Here is a 21,175-nt window from a genome sequence, read left to right on the forward strand (position 1 = left end):
CAGAAAGGCTGAGGATAGAACTTTTTAAAGGAACCTAGCTCCTTTTGTCTGCAGTGTAAGATAATAGTCACCGCCGAGAGCCCTAGTGGTGGTGGGCCACTGTCGCCCTGCAACAAGAAAGATCTAGCTAGCATCAGTACCAAAGCCTGGGGTCCAATCCAGGAGTTGCTGCTTCCCTTCCTCTAACGGAAAAGCAACAGGGGGATAAGGTTCAGAAAAAGGCAGCGAGGAGCAACTCCGAAAATGTTCTTAGACCTTACAGAAGGATCCTGATCCCGGGGCATGACACCCCACCCCCCATGCCAAGCCTTTACTTCTCCGTAATTCCCCCCATCCCCCGCCTTCCCCAGTCAGCACACAGGAGACCATTGTAGTTGCCTGCAGGCTCGAGACCCAAGAAGGTAGAAGGGGAAGAAGGGCGGGCAATCTCCCAAGACTTGGGGGAATCCCCAACTTTCTCTGCCTCCAGCTCTACCTAAAGGGGACCGTGTGGGTCGATCTGGGCCCCAGGACCTTGCCAAGCCTGGCCACGGACGAGAGGGAGAAGCGTCATGAGTCTTAGAGATCGAAGACGGCTTCTGGGCGCCCGACAGCCTCGGTGCTAGGCGGGAGACCTCTGCAGAGTGCAGAGCTAAGGCTGCACCCGATCCCGCAGAGCCAGAAGACAAGACGCGGGAAACCCGGGGCGTCCTCAGCTGGGCGGTTCTCGGAGGGTGCGGGGCGGGGCGGGGCGGGCTGGCAGCGGACAGCTAGAGGAGCGGAGGCGAGGCTTGCGACGGAGGGGGCTTCTCGGCTGGGGTCCCAGGCAGGGCGGGGCGGTGCAGGCGGCCGTCTCGGCCCTCCCTGGCGGGGCCCCGCGGCCTGGGCGCCCGAGCGAGCGGGCAGAGCCGCGGCCGCGGTGCGAGCCGTCCTGCAGCCAGACCCGGCGAGACGGAGAGCCGGGAGGGAGGCGGTGGTGACCCGCCCCGCCTGCCTGAGAGTCGGACGCCTCCCGACGCCCAGCCATGGTGAGTCCCGCGTCGCACCCCCGTGTCCCCTCGGCCTTGGCGCAGCCCGCTCCGGGCCCCCAGCCCCGTGCCTCCCGTGCCCGCCTAGCGCTGATCGGCGCCCCGGAGACTGTCCACCCTCCCATCCCCCCTTCTTTTCTTCTGTCTGCCTGCCCGCTGCCTGCCCGGTCTCCACCGAGTATTGCCGTGACCCTTTCTTTCTCCCCTGTCGCCTCCCCATCCCTCCGTGGTCTTTGCACTCAGCCCACCCCCGGCCTTGTCAGTCCTTCCCAGTCTTCTTTCCCTGGGCTTTCCCTCCCCCTCCCTACCCCAGTTTTTCACTCCTGGGGACCCTCTGCGAGTTGGTATGGCGGCAGGTCTGGAAAGGGCACTGCCTCGGGTCATGAGAACTGACCTGCCTGGAACCACCATTTTCCATCCCTGTCCCCAGCCCGGTGAGGTGGGCCCACCCATCCGGCCCTGAGGGACTAGTCACAGCTGTGGCCGGGCCAGGGCCAAAGGGCATGTCCAAAGGGAAATTCCCTCACAGAAAGGGGGCTGTTTCGAGGGTGGGTAAGGGGTGTTCCGCAGTACCAGTGGGCGTGACGTTTCCAGAGGCAAAACCAGACTTTTGGGACAAAGTTCCCCAAGGCTTACGCCGCTGCAGGGAACAGAAGGCTGCCCCACAGCACTCCCGCTGCAGGGAGGGAGCTGGATGGAATCCTGTGCACGAGGCAGAGGCTCCGAGGGCAGCAACTCAGGGTACCAAAAGCCCATGTCAACGGGATTGAACACTGAGCCTGGAACTTTCCGGCCAGAAGTACTCAGAACTACGGCAGGAGTGGGCTCTGCTAGCGAGGGCGCCCACTGCCCAGGCGGCTGCAGCCTACCGCGCTCACTGCAGAGTGGAGGATGGGGAGAAAGCCTACGGAGAAAGCCCACGAGGCATCTCCCTGCTCAGGGGGTTGGAGCTAGACAGGAACTAGGCCAGTGAGAGCTGACTCAGTCTCGCTCTGTCTTTTTGGTCCCAGCCGACCAGAGGCCTGGTGTCTTGGGCTCCTGCCCACCTCCGCCTGCTCCAGACCCCTCCTCCCCTCCTGCTGAGGCCGTTTCCTGTGGCTGCGACTCTTGTTCAGCCATGAGCTCACCGCCCCTAATGGGTTGCAGCTGCTTCGCTGCTCAAGCTGTAGCGCCCCGGATCCTAACTTCGGAGCCGAGGCCCACTCAACCTCACCCCTACCCTTTTTCCCACCCACGTACTCAGTCCCGGCAACACTGAGGGGTCTGTCTGCTCGCCCACACCTTGGGGCCGAGTCTGCGCGCTGATAACACAGAATGCTGGTCTCTGGGGTGACTGAATACCCTAATCTTCTCAAACAGCCGCGATTAAGCAACTCTGGCTGGAGAGATTTAGGAGTAAAATAAGCAATTTTTGTCTTGGGGTGAAACCAGGACTGTTTGCAATGGGTAGAGAGCTCGGTAAATATTGCAGAGTTCCCCTTTCCTCATTTACAACAAAGACCTCTGATAAAAGGAACTAAAAAAAAAAATCTTGAAAGACTTGCAAAGAAATAGACCCAAGGAATTTTGTTTAGGGAATAAGGTAAAGAAAGATAGCCCAATGATTCACTTAGAGAAGTGTGTCAGAATGGGACATGGCTTAGTCTTTGAGACAAGGGTCCCAGTAAAATTAAACTGGAATGCATAGCATCAAGATCTCCTCCTCTCCTCTCCAAGAGTTCCGTTTATGCCTCTATCAAATGGCCCCACCCAATTCATTATAGCCAATCAGACAAGCTCTGTAAATGGAAGAAAGGAATACTACAAAGACCTGAGATAGCCACAGTCTTCCTGTCTTTTTTCTTCTCACCTGTCAATCAACCATCTCTCTCTAGGATGCAGTGTTTTGTGGGTGGGCACATCTCTACTTATGAAAAAGGTATCTGGATGATGAGTTCTGGGAGAATCTATTGGCAAGATGGCTTTGTAGAAACCTCATACCCTATCCCTCTACCAGAATTCTTGACCATCAGCTGGCTCCAGTGGTCCAGTGCAGGAGAACTATGCAGTCACCCCAATTTACAATCGTGATCAGAGTTACACATAACAAATTCCCCCTGGATCTCTAAAGCCAAGGCCTCAGAGCTTAAACGGGAAGCCATGGGAAGCCTGTATGTACCAACTGGCCAGGTCCCCACTCCTATCCTGGGCTCGTTCAGCCAGCATTTTCTGATTACCTGCTGTGCTCATATGATATAGGACATAGCTATCTGCAGAGCAGACAACTCCCAAGGAGCCACACTGTATAATCTCTAGTTATCTATAGCTTGGTATTGTCTCTCCCAGGAGCCTGAACCAGTGGAGGACTGTGTGCAGAGCACACTCGCTGCCTTGTACCCACCCTTTGAAGCCACAGCCCCAACCCTGTTGGGCCAAGTGTTCCAGGTGGTGGAGAGGACTTACCAGGAGGATGCACTGAGGTACACGCTGGACTTCCTGGTACCTGCTAAACACCTGCTTGCCAAGGTCCAGCAGGAAGCCTGTGTGAGTGGCTGTCAACCCTTTTCTGCCAGGCTAATTTCCTCTCACTTAGAGACACAGGCTTCCCAATACTGTTCTCCACAGGAAGCCTTAGGTCTCATTTGCCGACCTCCCCCTGATTGTGATTACTCAAACACTAACACATATGCAGGTGTATGCATTTTCCTTAAATATTGACTCTTAACAAACATTGACTTTCCCCGAAAAGACCCTGACTTTTCCAGAACAAGTTCCAAACATTACTCCCCGTGAATGTCTTACTCCCTCAGACTCAGACATGATTCAGAAAACAGTCTCTGCTTCTGCAGATAGACCAACAGCATCTGGGCAACCTCCTAGGCAATGGCATCTGTTGACCAGGTCGTAAGGACCATGACTGGGTCCTTACCTTCCCACTAGGAAAGCTCCTTCCACCAAAGGATCGATGATTTCCATTCTTGCCTCTGCCATGTGACCTCCTTTCCTGTCCCCTAGGGGTTTTAGCCCCCCAGATGTAAGGCCAGCCCTGCCTAGTGTGGCTTTACTCTCGTAGCGCCTCACCCCCACCCCCTTGCTGGTTTCTTCAGCAGAGGCCTTGAGTATAGCCTCTTACTTCTCTCTCCAGGCCCAGTATAGTGGATTTCTCTTCTTCCACGAGGGCTGGCCACTCTGCTTGCATGAACAGGTAGTAGTGCAGCTAGCAGCACTTCCCTGGCAGCTGCTGCGCCCTGGCGACTTCTACCTGCAGGTAGTACCTTCAGCAGCCCAAGCTCCCCGTCTGGCACTGAAATGTCTCGCCCCAGGAGGTGGGCGGGTACAGGAGCTGCCAGTGCCCAGTGAAGCCTGTGCCTACCTATTCACACCCGAGTGGCTACAAGGCGTTAACAAGGACCGGCCAACGGGGCGCCTGAGCACCTGCCTTCTATCTGCACCTTCTGGAATTCAGCGGCTGCCCTGGGCTGAGCTCATCTGCCCAAGATTTGTGCACAAAGAGGGCCTCATGGTTGGACATCAGCCAAGCACACTGCCCCCAGAACTGCCCTCTGGGCCCCCAGGGCTTCCTAGCTCTCCACTCCCGGAGGAGGTGCTGGGTACCCGGAGTCCTGGGGATGGACACAACGCTCCTGCAGAGGGTCCTGAAGGTGAATACGTGGAACTGTTGGAGGTGACACTGCCTCATATGAGGGGAAGCCCCACAGATGCTGAGGCCTCGGGCCTCTCCAGGACCCGCACAGTCCCTACCCGTAAGAGTACTGGAGGGAAGGGCCGGCACCGGAGACACCGGGCATGGATGCACCAGAAAGGCCTAGGGTCTAGGGACCAGGATGGGTCACGGCCACCTGGTGAAGGGAGTAGCACTGGGGTCTCTTCTGACTCACCCCCAGGGGCTGAGGCAGACCCAGATACAACAGTCCTGGTGGCATCTGAGCCCCCAGCAGAGGCTCTGGGGGAGACCTCTGAATCCTGCCTCCTGTCAGGCGAGGCTGGGGGAGGAGTGGGCCAGGGGACTGAAGGACCACCTGGTACTCCTCGAAGAACAGGCAAAGGGAACAGAAGAAAGAAGCGAGCTGCTAGCAGAGCTGCTGTAAAAGGGGAGAGTACTCCGCTCAGCCCCAGGGACAAGGAAGAGACTAGACAGCAGGAAGTCCTTGTCAGTCTGCCCTCACCCAGTGAACAGGAACCTGCAGAATGCAGCCCGGTTAAGGAGGAAGAGGATTCTGGGAAGCCAGAGTCTGAACTAAAAGAACTCAAGCCAACAGACGAAAAAGAGCCTGTACCCCCAGAAGACTGTGAGCCTCCAGAAGAGGGAATCAGAGAGAGTGAACAAAAGGGATTGATCCCAGTGTCTACAGCAGGTGAGATGACAGTGAGCTCCAGCGACAAGGGCCAGGGCACGCTGGGCCTAGGGAAGGGGACAAGCAGAAGCTGTGGTTTGACTGGGAACAGAGTATAGTAACTCTGCTTCTATCTATCTGCACAGGATCCACAGGTCCAGAGTGGCTTCCATCTGACCCCCCAACACAACCCCTGGAGACTGTGCAGGATGTAAAAGGAGACAGCATCCCAGAAGAAACTCCCGAAGTTTCCATCTTAGACCACCCACTTGTAGCTTGGGACTTGATGGCATCTGGATTCTTCGTTCTGACTGGTCAGTGGGCATCTGAGGATAAAAAGAAAGGGGCTGGGGAGATGACTCAGTAAAGTACCTGCTTTGCAAGCAGGAGAATTGAGTTCAGATCCCCAGCATCCACCTAAGAGCTGGGCCATGGCATGGATCTGTCACCCCAGTGCTGGAAAGAGAGGGGAAGGTTAAGACAAGCAGGTTTCTGGCAGTCATTGGCCAGCCAGTCTAGCTGAGTCAGAGATTTTCCAGGTTCCGAGAGATCCTGTCTTTAAAAAAATAAGGTGGACCCAGGCGATGGTGGTGCATGCCATTAATCCCAGCAGTCAGGAGGCAGAGGCAGGAGTATCTTGTGAGATCAAGTCCTGCCTGGTCTACAGAGTGAGTTCCAGGTCAGCCTCCAAAGCTACGCAGAGAAACACTGTCTCGAAAAAATGATTGACAAAGATCTTACATTGACCTCTGGCCTCTACACACATGTATACATGTGTACTCACACACAAACAAGGACACACACGGTAGCTGGAAAGGGGCTTTGGGAAAGTGGAGCAATCCAAGTGGACTTGGGAAGGAGGAAAGGTGGAGGGGAGGTAGTCAAAGATTGCTCCCAGCCAGGACAGCCTGGCCATTTTCTGTCTTCAGGGGGCATCGATCAGACTGGGAGAGCTTTGCTGACGATCACACCACCGCCTCCATGCCTTCCTGAGGAGCCCTCACCCTCCCAAGAGACACTCAACACTGCTCTTCGTTACCTCTACTCACTGCTCAGGTGAGCATGCCAGACTTCAGCACCCTGGGCGTTAGCTTGTACTCGAGACCTGCTTTCTTTCTCAAGGCACTGGCCTACTACTTCCACCCTCAGATTTTCAAGCCATCGACCTTGACCTTAGCAATTCTGACTCCCAGGTTATCTTCATGATCTTTAAAAATCAACACTGCTGACTCTAGGTACTCCACGATATCACCCAGATTATCAGTGCACAGACTCATTCACCCACAAATACTTTGTGAACACTGAGTATCTATCAGACAAATGCTCAGGCCTTGAACGTATACCATTCTAGCACATAGAGTTCTAGTCCTCTGACCCAATAGCTATGTCAATGTAGGTTCTTGATTGTTAGGTTGCCTACTGGGCACATGTCCCAGACATCGACTGTTTGCTCATTGCTTCCCAAATATAGTAGTACTAATGTCTAAAGACTGTTAGCACTAGGCCAGAAGATCTGTGTTCTTTCTTCCTTGTTCTCTCTTTGCTGTCTCCCCAGTGCCCGTATGTGCAGACACACAGAGATATAAACACACACACACACACACACACACATACACACACACACACACACACAGCTTTGGCTCTTCTTGCCTCCACAGGCCTGATTTGCAGTTATTGGGGCTCACTATCCTGCTTGACCTTCGCAAGGCACCCCCACTGCCTCCAGCACTTATTCCTGCCTTGAGTCAGCTTCAGGTAATCAACTCCTTGAAACAGGCATGTCCCGTAGGCCCCCACTTTTCTCCAGTGGCAGCCATTCCGGGCCATCCAACTGTACAACGTTTAGGGGTTTTCTTCTTTGCGCTTAGGACTCAGGCAACCCTCCGCTTATTCAGAGGCTAATGATTCTCATTCATGAAGAGCCTCCAGCTGAACTCTGTGGATTTCAGGTAGGTTCTCCCACCAGCCCCCTGTCAGTCATGGAAAGGGGAGGGAAAGCTTGCTGTTCTCTCATATTGGTATGAATCACAAGAGGCCTGTGCAGAAAACTCCAACTTTTCATGTGTCTCCAGGGAGCTGAGTTGCTGTCAGAGAAGGACCTAAAAAGAGTGGCCAAGCCAGAGGAGCTGCCATGGGACTTAGGAGGTCACAAGGATGTCTCCCCCAACCACTGGGTAGAGATACATCAGGTAAACTCCTTCAGCTCTTAGGAACCTGGCAACTGGAAATCTAGGAGAAAAGACAAAGACAAACATAACCATGGGGCTGGGAAAGGTACAGTTCCATTCAGTTCAGAAAATAGTTCCGACTCGTGAGCCTTGAACAAATATTGTTAGCCATTGGGAAGATGGGAGGAGTTTGTTAAATTCTTTTTTATTTTTTAGCTTATGTATATGACTGTTTTGCCTGCATATATGTATGTGCTTTGCATACATATATTTTTGGGTACATATGTGCCTGGTCCCAAAAAGTCAGAAGAGGGCATCAGATCCTCTGGAACTGGAATTACAGAAGGTTACAAGCCATCATGGACTGAGAACTGAACCCCAGTTCTTTGCAAGAGCAACAAGTGCTTTTAACCTGTGAACCATCTTTCCAGTTACCACCCGAATTTGTAATATTCTTTTAAAATTTTTTTAAGGTTTTATTTTTAAGCATGTATATATGTCTGTGTGTCTATGTGAATAAATGCCATGTGGGTGGATGTTCTTAGAGGCCGGAGGCATCACAACCCCTGAATCTGGAGTTACAGGCAGTTGTAAGCTACATGTGAGCACTGGTAATCAAACTTGGGTCCTCGAAGAAAAATGCTTACTCTTAACCGCTGAGCCATCTTTCCAGATCCTTGCCCCCTGAGTTTGTCAAATTATTAGTAGGACATTAAGTGATGTGTGCTTTCCAGTGGGAGCCCTTAAGGTATCATGAAAAGGTAGAGAAGGGTTTGTGATAGCTTCGTGGGTTTCTAGAAAATGATGAGAGTTGAGAGGTTGGCTCCATGTGGCCTGGCAAGTTACTTTCCCTCACTTCTGGCGATGGTGCCCTTGCTGGATCTGCTCCCTACACCAGCATCCACAAGCATAGGCTTGTCACTCACCAGATACACCAGTTGTGCATGGTCTCTACAGAGCTTCCATCACTTACATGCTTCTACAAACCTAAGTGTAGTGAGTATTTAGGAATGGAGCAATCAACGTGGTCACAGCTGACTACAAACAGGAGTCCCTAGCGAAAGCAGATAGGGGGAGCTGGAGGTGGGGCTTGGCAAGGATGAAGACCAGAGGCAAGAAGGCAAAGGAAACTCACATACTAAGCTGTACCGTGTGCCACAACCATGCTCAGTGCCAGGCTGATATCATTTCCTTAAATTTTACAAAATCTTCTTTCATCCTAACTTCACTGTTAAATAAAATGAATTTTAGGGTTTGTTGGCTTGTCCGATATTGTATGACTTAGAAGCAACAAAGTCAGAAACTAAGCCACCATTGTTTTCACAAGTCTCCAGACTCCCATCTCCCTCCTGTGGCTGACCTAGCTTGCGCTCTCTCTCTCTCTCTCTCTCTCTTCTCTCTCTCTCTCTCTCTCTCTCTCTCTCTCTCTCTCTCTCTCCCACTTTCAAGGCAGGGTCTCTTTTCATAACCCTGGCTGTCCTGGAACTCACCATGTAGACCAAGTTGGCCTCAAACTCAGAGATTCACTGCCTCTGTCACCCGAGTGCTAGGATTAAAGAAAGCCCACCACCACCACCACCACCACCACCACCACCACGCCAGGCATATTTCTTATCCTAAACCCTGACCCTTTAACTCCATCTCTGTACGTGACTTTCAGGAAGTGGCAAGGCTGTGCAGCTTGTGCCAAGGCGTGTTGACCTCTGTACGTCAGGCCATTGAGGAGCTAGAGGGAGCAGCGGAAGCACAGGAAGAGGTGTGGAATGAGGTGGACTAATGTCAGGTGTGAAAGGGATGGGACTGGGTGGGCACCCTAGTGGAACTCCAGATGTGTTTCCTTGTCCCAAGGAGGCGGCAGGAATGCCTGAGCCCCTGCAAAAGGTGCTGGCTGATCCTCGGCTGACAGCACTACAGAGGACTGGAGGCGCCATCCTGATGCGGCTGCGATCCACCCATAGCAGCAAGTATGAGACGGGTGTGCAGGGGCAAATGAAGGGGAGATAGCGGAGAGCTGTCCTAAACCTTAAGTGACAGATAATTCTTACTCTGTACTTATCTGGGCGAGATACTGTGCCTTTACACTTATAAGCCTCACAGCATCTCCATGTGCTAGTTATGATTACAGATGTGGACTCGAGGACCAGAGATACTAAGTGTCTCAGCCAAGCTAATTCATTGAGGAGAGTTACAGTGCAAGTCTGATTCTCACTGGCATGCCATCTCTGATGTTTGCATCCCTGAGCATACAAAGACAGAAGTAGAAAGCTTGACAGGGGCAGAGACTAAAGGTAGCCTCTTTTTCCCCAGGCTAGAGGGTCCAGGCCCAGCTGTGTTATACCAGGAGGTAGATGAGGCCATCCACCAACTCGTGCGTCTCTCCAACCTACGTGTGCAGCGGCAGGAACAACGCCAACGCCTGCACCAACTCCAACAGGTGAGGAGATTCCCCCCATCCTTTCAGGCTGGGAGTCTAGCCCCTGATTAGCAGCATCTCTGCTGATACTAAGAGAGGATGGCATCCTTCCAGCTTCCCTGGTTTCTCCCCTAGAGGTTTGTCATAGAAGTGTGAGATTCAGCATGAGGGCAGGAACATCTCAGCACCAGCAGAAAGAAGCCTGGAGGTCAACCTTCTGCCTAACTTTGATCAGGATCATTAGATACTATGGGAAATGTTCATTACCCAAAGGGAACTCTGGAATCAGCTGGGTGGCTCAGGGTACAACCTCCTCAGTGTAAAGATAATAAATGTTTTGTTTTTGTTTGGGAGTTTTCTGAGACGGGATGTGTTATAGCCCAGGTTGGCCTGGAACTCACTATGTATCTGGCGCTGGCCTTGAAACTCCTAGTGCTCCTGCCTTCAGTTCCAGGCCTAACCGTGAATAATAAATATCTATTGATAAATTTCTATTGATAGAGCTCTTTGGCTCCACACTTCTTATGCATTATCATCCTCGGAAATGGAGGCAAAAAGGCTCGGTCTCCTCCTACATTGCCAGTCACTGAGAGGAACCACGGGCCTCTTAAGGTTCAAGAAGCAGACTGGCCTCTCTGCACCTTGATTGTCTCTTCTGAACTTCAGCCCTGTGGGAGATTGTCTACTCACTGTTAAGGGAAGGGGGACTTTAGAATCTGGTTGTTTTTCCTTAGCCCCTGCTGTTGTGAATGTATACCTCACAGACTGCATGTGGGTATGAGAAGGGTCATCCCAAAGTCAGTGCCAAAGAGGAGCCAGGGCTTTGTGTTCTGGGGCTGCCAGTTGGCTTCTGCTGTTCCATCCAAGGGGCGTCTCCTACTGAATAGATATCCCTGCCGGCTTAAAAAACGATTTTAAAAACAGAATTTGGAGGTTAAAGTGCTTAGCTTTGAGATCTAGCTCTGCTGGGTATTAGATGTTGCTGCTGAGTTACCCATTCCTATGCAAATAGTACGACACACAGGTGGGTAGGATGGGAAGTGAAGTCAGCAGAGGACTCTAAAAGTGGCTATTGTTGGCACTGCCTTGTAGGAACATTCTGAGACTTCTCATTTTCCAGCTGCTCCACCCAAGCTTCCAGACTTTTTTCAGAGGAAAAAATTAGTCAAACATTTCAGAACAAGTAGGATATTCCCTACAGTAGGAAACTTGAACTGGATATCCAATCACACAAACACCATCTCCTGGGCCATCCTTTAGGCCTGGTGCCTAAGTTTCCTGCTCACCACTCGGCAGGGCTCATCGGATATGGAATTTCTCTCAGTCCTGTTATCCATGTTACTTTCATCCTCCTTTCTTTGGTTCATGTCAGTTTTATCTGTTTCCTCATCCTGGCCTGGCCCTGGCACAGTAGCCTGTGTCTCCTGCCAGCTCTGTCCATACGGCACTTTACCAGAGATGGAATAATACCCAGTTTCTCATTTGACCCTGTGGGAACTGTTGTCAATCCCTCAGCACCAGTGAGACAAGATTGGATGACCAAGGTTCTCAACATTTGGGGTGATGGCAGCTGAGTGGATCTTATCCACTTCACAACCTCTCCTTTCCTCACAGCCTTTTACTCTGTCCCAGGTGTTACAGTGGCTCTCTGGCCCAGGGGAAGAGCAGCTGGCCAGCTTCGCCATGCCTGGGAACTCACTCTCAGTCTTGCAAGAGACAGAACTGCGATTCCGGGCTTTCAGCACTGAGGTGCAGGTAAGGACAGAGAGGAGATGGGGGCGGGGTCACTGGGAGAGGACCAGGTCTGAGCATAGACCCTTCTCCAGGAGCGCCTAGTCCAGGCCCGGGAAGCTTTGGCCCTGGAGGAGGACATGGCCTCCCAGAAAGTTCTGGATATCTTTGAGCAGCGACTGGAGCAGGTTGAGAGTGGCCTCCATCGGGCTCTGCGGCTCCAGCGCTTCTTCCAGCAGGTGGGTGCAGAGCATCCTGCTGAGCCCATATTCTGTCTTCAGCCTGGAGCAGTTACTTGATCAGGCAGTTGCTAAGAGTGGTACCTTAGAAATCCATCTCCTCGGCTTTAACTTTTAGCTTGCTCAGGCTGAATGACCTGAGACCTGAGATAGGTCCTTTGTAGACATTTGCACATCTGCTGTGAATGTTAGATGAGGCACTGTGTGGAAGCAATTAGTACAGCCTGACTCAGTGCTGTGTGTATAAGTACTAACTCCACTGCGCTCATGCCCTCTCCAAGTAACATGGTTATACTGTGATGCTGGGTCAGAGGAAGGACAGGTAGGTGATGACCCCCGGGGAGCCACTGGCCATGGGATACGTGTTTGGGAGTGGTATGTGTCCTCACCATTTTTCTCTGCCTCCAACCTGTTTGGCTTTTGTAGGCACACGAATGGGTAGATGAGGGCTCTGCTCGGCTGGCAGGAGCTGGGCCTGGTCGTGAAGCTGTGCTGGCAGCCCTAGCCCTACGGCGGGCCCCAGAGCCCAGTGCAGGCACTTTCCAGGAGATGCGAGCCCTGGCCCTGGACCTGGGCAGCCCAGCAGTCCTTCGAGAATGGGGCCGATGCCGAGCACGCTGCCAAGAGCTGGAAAGGAGGATTCAGCAGCAGCTGGGAGAGGAGGCCAGTCCTAGAGGCCACAGACGACGACGGGCAGACAGTGCCAGCAGCACAGGGGCCCAGCATGGAGCCCATAGCCCTTCGCCCAGCCTCAGCTCCCTGCTTCTTCCCAGCAGCCCTGGGCCACGGGCAGCCCCATCACATTGCTCTCTGACCCCATGTGGGGAGGACTATGAGGAGGAAGGCCTTGAGCTAGCTCCAGAAGCAGATGGAAGACCCCCACGGGCTGTGCTGATCCGAGGCCTGGAGGTTACCAGTACAGAAGTGGTAGACAGGACGTGTTCACCCCGAGAACATGTGTTGTTGGGTCGGGCTGGAGGACCAGATGGGCCCTGGGGAATAGGTACCCCTCGAATGGAGCGCAAACGAAGCATCAGGTGAGAGTTCAGACCAATCGTTGTCCAGGAGGCAATCGGGAAAGAACTGTTGGGGGTAGTGACTCTTTTCCATGCCAGAGTGACACCTCTGCTACTCTGCCGTACCTACAGTGCCCAGCAGCGTCTAGTGTCTGAACTGATTGCCTGTGAGCAAGAATACATAACCACTCTGAATGAGCCAGTGCCACCACCTGGGCCCGAGCTGACTCCTGAGCTTCGGTGTACCTGGGCTGCAGCCCTGAGTGCCAGAGAGAGACTTCGCAGCTTCCACGGGACACACTTTCTACAAGAGCTTCAGGGCTGCACCACCCATCCTCTGCGCATTGGGGCATGCTTCCTTCGCCATGTAAGCAATCGCTAAACTTCCAAACCTGCTCCCTTCCTGTGTTCTGCCCTATCCATCACCCCCCACACACACACACACTTCTCTGCCTCCTACCCCTCTCCCTCTTGTGGTCCCTCAACTTGGCCCAGGTGAACTTCACTGTCTCTTCAAAAAGCCTTTATAATCCCTGGCAAGTGGAATGCTGGAATGCTGCCTGCTTATCCCCCCCCCCACACACACACACGTGGACAGTGAGGATGGGAGAAGAAATGTGTCCACAGGTTCCTCACCAGGGACACTTACTGCCTCTTCCTTACTGGCACAGGGGGACCAGTTCAACCTCTATGCACAGTTGGTGAAGCACAGACACAAACTGGAGAGTGGTCTGGCTGCCCTCACCTCCTCGGCCAAGGTAAACTTTTCTTCAGCTCTCAGAAAAGTGGGTGGATGAGATGGCCTAGCAGATAAGGATGCTTGCCTCTAAGACTGTCAGCTGAGTTCCATCCCAGAAACAATATGGTACAATGAAAGACCTGACTCCTGCAAATTAGGTGTTTTCTGACTGACTGGGGTGGGGGGTGGGGGGGGTGTGAATACACACCCCCACACCCCCACACACACAGAATAAGAAAATGTTTTTTTTTAAGAGAAAGGACCAGGAAGACCTAAAAACTCACCCCACCTTGAACTCTCAGAGAAAACAGTCTTTCATGGATGTACCTGGGAACATTCACCGAAAATCTCCAGTAGCCTCTCTGGCTGCCATCAGAATCTGGGAATCAGGAGGGTCTCCTAGCATTACAATGAGAGCCAGAGGAGGCTGGGCTCTTACCCAGATCTCCACACAAGGGAATCGGGGTAAAACTCTGATTCCTTGGGCCTCTGTTTTGTTTTTGTCTTTACTTAGTTTTGTTAGGATTTATTTATTTTTGTTTTATATGTGCGACGGTCTGCAGGTATGTATGTGTATTGCACTGTGCCTAGTGTACAAGGAGGCCAGAGGAGGACTATCAGATCACCTGAAACTGGAGTTAAAGACACTTGTGAGACACTGTGTGGGTGCTGGGAACTGAACCCAGGTCCTCTGCAGGAGCAGTAAGTGCTTTTAACTGACCAGCCATCTCTTCAGCCCCTAAGCCTGTTTCTACATATGGTAAACAAGGGCAGTATGAACTTCGTCCAGCTCCCTGGGAGCTTGAGAGCCAAAGGATTTCACGTGAAAAGATGTGAAAGTGACTATAAAAGCCAGAGGGAGCTGGGCATTGGTAGCACACGCCTTTAATCTCAGCACTCAGAAGACAGAGGCAGGCAGATCTCTGTGAGTTTGAGGCCAGCCTGGTCTCCAGAGAGAGTGCCAGGATAGACTCCAAAGCTACACAGAGAAACCCTGTCTCGAAAAACCAATTAAATAAATAAATAAATAAATAAATAAATAAATAAATAAAGCCAGAGAGCATTAGCTGTTATTACCTAGCTCCCTCTTCAGCCCAGGATGGCTGCATCTCCTAGGGGTCCCTGCCTCTGTGTGTGTGTGGTGTGTGTGTGTGTGTGTGTGTGTGCCAAGCCTTTAAGGACAATTCACAGGAGCTGGTTCCCTCTTTCCACCACCTGGGTCTCATGGATGGAACTTGATTCCCAGGCTTGGTGACAAGTTATGTTAGCTTCTGGACCATCTCTTTGACCTTTGCATTTTTTCCCTTTAAAAAAATTTAAATTTACTAATAATAAAAACAAACATTAATAATAAAAAGCTAACACACACACACACACACACACACATATTCATGCACACTGGTGTCCCTGTGGCGGTCAGAGGAGAAACACCATTGAGTCAATTCTTTCTGCCATGTGGGTTGCAGGGATTGAACTCAGGTCATCAGGATTAGTGGAAAATCACCTCTACCCACTGAGCCATCTTGCAGGCCCCTTTCTTTCCCTTTAAGAGTACCTGGTCTTCCTCTGTTCCCCAAAGCCTGTACCCAACCTATGACATTCCTGTCCTCAGATTTTGGCCCCTACCAGCCCTAGCCCTCTTCTCATCCCAGGCTATGGTTCCACCCTAGGGTTCCATGGAGAGCAGCCCTTGCCTGCCCCGAGCCCTGCAACAGCCCCTGGAGCAGCTGGCTCGGTATGGACAGTTCCTGGAGGAGCTCCTGAGGGAAGCTGGGCCTGAGCTAAGCTCTGAGCGCCAGGCCCTCAGGGCTGCTGTACAGTTGCTCCAGGAACAAGAGGCCCGAGGCAGGGATTTGCTCGCAGTGGAAGCTGTGCGAGGCTGTGAGGTAAGGTCCTGGCTTCCACTGACTCTTGCTCAAACTGTGTAACTCTGTGGCCTTAGAAACAGTGTAGGCTGGTGACCATAAAACTAGACCTGAAGTCTGAGGGCTCTAGACTCTGTCTAGCCCTTAGTTGCCTCATCTAAATCCAGCATCCTGTGTTCTTCCCATGTCTGCCTTGTGCTTGTCTGTTTCTTTCCTAATTCTTCCATTTCTGCTTCTTCCTTTCTAGCCTACTGTATTTTCCTCAACCTAATCTCTTCCTGACACTGATTCCAGATAAGGCTGGAATTGTACTCTCTCAAGATCAGTGGTTCTCAACCTGTGGGTCGAGACCCTTACCCTTTTATGGGGTTGCCTAAGACCATCAGAAAACACAGACATTGGGGGCTGGAGAGATGGCTCAGAGGTTAAGAACACTAACTACTCTTCCAGAGGTCCTGAGTTCAATTCCCAGCAACCACATGGTGGCTCACAACCATCTGTAATGAGATATGGTGCCCTCTTCTGCTGTGTAGGCATACATGGAGTCAGAATATTGTAAACAAACAAATAAATAAATAAATCTTTTTTAAAAATTTAGAAAACACAGATATTTACATTATGATTCATAACAATAGCAAAATTACAGCTATAAAGTAGCAATGGAAATAATTTTATGGTTGGGGGTCACCACATCATGAGGAACTGCATACAAGTGTCTTGGCATTAGGAAGGTTGAGAATCACTGGTCTAGATGGACCTAACCACGTTCTTTGCTGGTTCTCTTTCTGCATCTCCAGTATGCAAAGACTTCACCGTGGCAGGCTGAGTACCAACTACACAGTGCATCTTTCATCTTTAAGGAATGACCACTGCTAGACAGTTGTGCATGAGAAGCAGTGGATAGGGTTAGGGTGAGGCCCTCCCTGACTTCCAGAGCCTACCAACAGCCAGTACATTGGGTCCCTTTCCCTCTCAATCTCATACATTCCATAACTTCACAAAGGCCCCCTGGACCAGCTTTCCTTTCTCCTCTCTCCAGATAGATTTGAAGGAACAGGGACAGCTCTTGCATCGGGACCCATTCACTGTCATCTGTGGGCGGAAAAAGTGCCTCCGCCATGTCTTTCTGTTTGAGGACCTGCTCTTGTTCAGCAAGTTCAAGGGCTTTGAGGGAGGATCTGAGACCTTCGTTTACAAGCAGGCTTTCAAGGTATACGGCATGGTGTGGGGATATTGTGCCATGTATGACATGAGAACTCAGTATGTTCTGGAAGTTCAGCCTCATCACCTAAAATAGGTTTTGGCCTCTAATTGGTCATCAATTTTAGGGTATCGGAAAGTGAAAGAAATCCCTGTCCTTGGTCAACTCCTTTGGGTTTTCCATATAATTCATGCAGAACACTTGAGGCATTTCAAGACAAAATGGGAAATGACCTTCCCAATGAGAACACACATGCCTGCTGGACAGTAGGGGCTCACACCTTTAATCCCAGCACTCATGAGGCAGAGGTAGGGGGATCTCTGAGTTCCAGGCCAGCCTGGTCTACAAAGCCAGCCCCTCAGGACAGCCAGGGCTACGCAGAGAAACCCTGTCTAGGAAAAAAAAAAGCAAAAACCAAAAAACCCACCCGTCTTTTGAGTTAGAGGTGGTCCCATGTATATAAGGAGAAAGGACACCACACACACACACACACACACACACACACACACACACACACACACACCTTAACTTCACTGAACTAAATAGAACTTGCTTTGGGCATCTAACCAGAAACAAACCCACAATCCTGGATCAGGTAGAATGATAGGGAAGGTTTCCAAACTGTCCTAGTGTTAATTCCAACTCTGCAGAGGTAGAACAGAGGGAGGGGTCTGCGTTTGGAATAGACATGGGTTTGAGTCCATACTAAAACTCTGGTACGCTCTTGAGAAAGCTGCTTCTCAGAGAGCCTCCTTTTCCCTCTGTAAATCAGGGCTGTTGTGCAGACTGTGTAGAGCACCTGGTATCTGACAGATGCCGAACATCTACCAAGCTAAACAGTGCTTGCCAGTGTGGTGCCACCTAACGAGGACACCTCTATCTTCAACCCTCTCTCTTGTGCCATTCCTCAGACTGCTGACATGGGGCTGACAGAAAACATCGGGGACAGTGGACTCTGTTTCGAGCTTTGGTTCCGGCGGCGGCGCGCACGAGAAGCATACACTTTGCAAGCTATCTCACCAGAGACCAAACTAAAGTGGACAAGTTCTATCGCCCAGCTGCTATGGAGACAGGCAGCCCACAACAAGGGTAATGGGCAGATCATAGAGGGGTTGGTGCTTGGGTTGGGTTACAGGAGGTTTGCTGGAGAGTATGGAGATGGAAGGAAAGATGCCTTAAGAGACAATTCAAGGTCTGGTTCAAGAGATATAGCTGAGACAGAATTAGCCAGAAGGAAAGAGAAAGCTCCAAGGTCTGCGCAAAAGAGTTGCAAAACTGCTTACTGGATTGGGCTTTAGGAGGACTGGTGCCACTTACCTGCTGTGTGACCTGACTAATAGCTTTTCTTTGTTGTTAGTTGGTACTGGGTTTTGATTTGTTTTGTTGTTGTTGTTGTTGTAATTCTCTGAATCATTCTATTAATCTGAAAAAGGCACAGCACTTTCTTCATCTGTGTGATAGGGAGGCTGGAGTAGGTCAATACATACAGAAGCACTTTATAAACCACACAGATGTGCAAAAGCATGACTATTGCTCTTAATGTCCATGACAGAGGGAAACTGAGTGTTACATGAAGTCACTGGCCAGGAAGATAGCTCACTGGGTAAAAGTGTTTGTCACGCAAGTGTGAAGACCTGAGTTCAAATCCCCAGAACCCACATAAAAGCCAGCAGTACTGTAGAAGTAGAAAAAGTAACAGGAACATCTGTAATCTCATCACTGCTACAGAGCACATGGGAGGTGAAGACAGGAATTTCCCCTAGAAGCTTGCTAGACAGCCAGCCTGGCACATGCACACCAAAATGACCAAGAGGTCAGCCATAAAACAAGGTGGAAAGTGAAGATCAACCAACACCTAATGTGTTCTCTAACCTCCAAATGTCCATGCCTACCTTCACACACATCAGTTACACACACTAATCAGGTGGTTAGGAGGCCAAAGCAGGATGAAATATATAGCAGAGAACTGATGCATGTCTGAAGAGGTCAAATATCACCCTCACAATCCATGCCATGACAGTCAAGGAAGGGGAAATGCCATAAGAAGGGAGGCGTGATTAAGAGTTGGGAAAGAGAATCAACAGGGATGTGCTAACACTGAGGCAGGAGGGCCAAGAGAAGGTTGCAAACAGGGTCTCTGTTCCCTAGAGCTCCGAGTGCAGCAGATGGTTTCCATGGGCATTGGCAATAAACCTTTCCTGGACATTAAAGCCCTGGGGGAACGGACACTGAGTGCCCTGCTCACTGGAAGAGGTGAGGTCCAGGGTGCTGGGGGGGTGCTCCCAGAAGTCAGGCCTTGACTAATGATATAAAAACAATGGGGAGATGTCAGGAAGGATACTGAGTGCTGACTGGGCATCTCTTCCCAAAATGGGGACTCCCTGGGAAGCCCTTTGTGAGCTATTCCAGGGAGCCAGGAGGACTTCTCCACACCAGCACCCCACCACCCCAACTCCCCACTCTCTGCAGCCGCCCGCACCCGGGCCTCCGTAGCCGTGTCATCTTTTGAGCATGCTGGCCCGTCCCTTCCCGGCCTCTCACCGGGAGCCTGCTCCCTGCCTGCCCGCGTCGAGGAGGAGGCCTGGGATCTGGACGTCAAGCAGATTTCCCTGGGTGAGGCACCTCTCAAGGGGTGGCCCCCAACCGCTGGGTCATGGTGATGTTCAGGCTGCCTATTGCTGAGCAATTCCTGTTTCTAGCCAAGTAGCCCAGTTGCCATGACAACTACATACAGCTTCCCCATTGCTAAAAGAGCCTTCCATCTGGTTGCTAGGGAGATGCTTACAGCAGCCTTTTGCTAAGAAGCACTTATTCTGTACCTTTCTCTCTAGCTCTCCTTGAGTTTCTATGGAAACTGCCTCAGCTTCCTGTTGTACCCTCCTGGTTCACCACGGCAATTCTTAGTTTCCTGTCGCTTCTCCCTGGTTGCTCTAATGATGCTGCTGACAATTTCCTGCCTCTTGGTAGGGGGGTTCTCTTGCAACTGGATTGCTATGGTGACTCACAACTTCCTGTTGCTATGGAGCTTCTTCTTCCCTGCCGGAGGAGCTTGGTTATTTAAGGTAATCTGGAAGAGTTTTATACCTTAGTCTCACCCTAGCTTCCCCTCCAGCCTCAGAAACACTTGACTCTTCGGGAGATGTGTCCCCAGGACCAAGAAACAGCCCCAGCCTGCAGCCCCCGCACCATGGGAGCAGCACTCCCACCCTGGCCAGTGGAGGGATCTTAGGGCTCTCCCGACAGGTAAGTCACTGCAATAAGGCTGGGAGCAGGTGGTCTCTTTCTGGGTAGGCTTTTCTGATCATTTGACAAACTGGGGAGTAGAGGAACTAATTATTACAACTCTCAGCTGATGCCACAGATTGGATTTATTATCCAGTCTGCCTTTCTCCTCTCCCCTAGGCCTGGCTGAGAAGCATCAAGGTCAGAGGTAAAAAAAAAGCCTTAAGAAGCAGGGAGAGACATGCCCAATAGAGAACATGTCTAAACACACTGCAATTTCTGTGTCCTCAGAGTCATTCCCGAGCCCTGAGTGACCCCACCACGCCTCTGTGACCTGGTAAGTCAGCACCCCGTCCCCCCACATCCAGCATGCCTTCCCCTATTTTGAGGACCTTCTTTCCTGACCTCAGATGCATGCGAGTCAGCTTCTTGCCTCTCCCAACCCATCTCCCTCTTCTCTCCTGGCTTCCAGAGAAGATCCAGAACTTGGCTGCAGCCCCTTGCCAGCACTTTTAGGCTGGTAAGCCAATGGGACATAATGGAGGACTAAGCTCTCAATTTCCTCCCTCTACTTCCTGGACAGAGAGGAGGGCAAGGACCAGAGAGCGTCCCCTGTCACTGCTATCTCTAGCTCTCCCCTGCTTGGTGCCTTCTGCTGCAGGAACCAGAGTGGCCCTGTGTGCTTGCCTTTATGCCCTGGGGGCAGGGACCCATCCCTCCTCCAGTCCCCCCCCCATCCTGTGCTGCTGCACAACCACAGGACGCTCACTGCTGACAGCCTGCTTCTCTTCCCATCCCCTGACTCTCCTGGAAGATTCATCTCTGCCAGGTCGGATGGAATTCCATTCCGGGGTATCATGGGACATGACGTGTTCTAAGCCATTGAAGGAGATGGGGTGGGCGTTGCAGACTTTATATATGTAATTACTGTTGTTATACTATTGTTATATTAAATGTATTTACTCTCACTGTGCCTCCCAAGGGCCAGAGCAGGCCTCTGGATTAAGGTGTCTGAACGAACTTGAATACTTCCCTACAACCACTAACTAGGACTCAGAAAATAAAACCAAGGCCAGAAAGTAGCTGTTCTACCCTTTCCTGGCCCAAAACTGATAGTGTATGAATGTGGGAGGAGGTGCCTCCCCCTCAGAGGCTCTAAGCTCAACGAACTCTTTGAAGTTCCTTCTCCATTTTGCAGCCACTTCTTAAGGCTGAGATGGTCAGACGGGTCCAGCATAAG

At 51.4% G+C, this 21,175-nt stretch overlaps 1 protein-coding gene across 8 annotated transcripts; it reads left to right on the forward strand.

The window, feature by feature from the left end:
- Positions 1 to 769: 769 nt before the first annotated feature.
- Arhgef40 (Rho guanine nucleotide exchange factor 40) lies at positions 770 to 20,937 on the forward strand. Of its 8 annotated transcripts, none has more exons than XM_027386624.2 (25): positions 770 to 1,007; positions 3,333 to 3,530; positions 4,132 to 5,362; positions 5,488 to 5,655; positions 6,271 to 6,397; positions 7,000 to 7,096; positions 7,210 to 7,290; positions 7,414 to 7,530; positions 9,170 to 9,265; positions 9,358 to 9,473; positions 9,817 to 9,943; positions 11,555 to 11,677; positions 11,749 to 11,892; positions 12,319 to 12,929; positions 13,041 to 13,275; positions 13,580 to 13,666; positions 15,318 to 15,533; positions 16,552 to 16,722; positions 17,625 to 17,802; positions 18,862 to 18,966; positions 19,183 to 19,326; positions 19,826 to 19,956; positions 20,116 to 20,143; positions 20,227 to 20,272; positions 20,346 to 20,937. In XM_027386624.2, exons 1-24 carry the CDS (start codon positions 1,005 to 1,007, stop codon positions 20,247 to 20,249), a joined length of 4,557 nt encoding a protein of 1,518 aa, XP_027242425.1. In that variant the 5' UTR covers positions 770 to 1,004; the 3' UTR covers positions 20,250 to 20,272; positions 20,346 to 20,937. The 8 variants fall into 8 exon arrangements, with proteins under 8 accessions (XP_027242425.1, XP_027242426.1, XP_027242430.1 ...); XM_027386625.2 differs by having other exon boundaries at positions 20,361 to 20,937; XM_027386623.2 differs by having other exon boundaries at positions 771 to 1,007; positions 20,408 to 20,937.
- Positions 20,938 to 21,175: the final 238 nt, after the last annotated feature.

This window comes from Cricetulus griseus, assembly GCF_003668045.3.
Source record: "Cricetulus griseus strain 17A/GY chromosome 1 unlocalized genomic scaffold, alternate assembly CriGri-PICRH-1.0 chr1_1, whole genome shotgun sequence".
Lineage (NCBI taxonomy): Eukaryota > Metazoa > Chordata > Mammalia > Rodentia > Cricetidae > Cricetulus > Cricetulus griseus.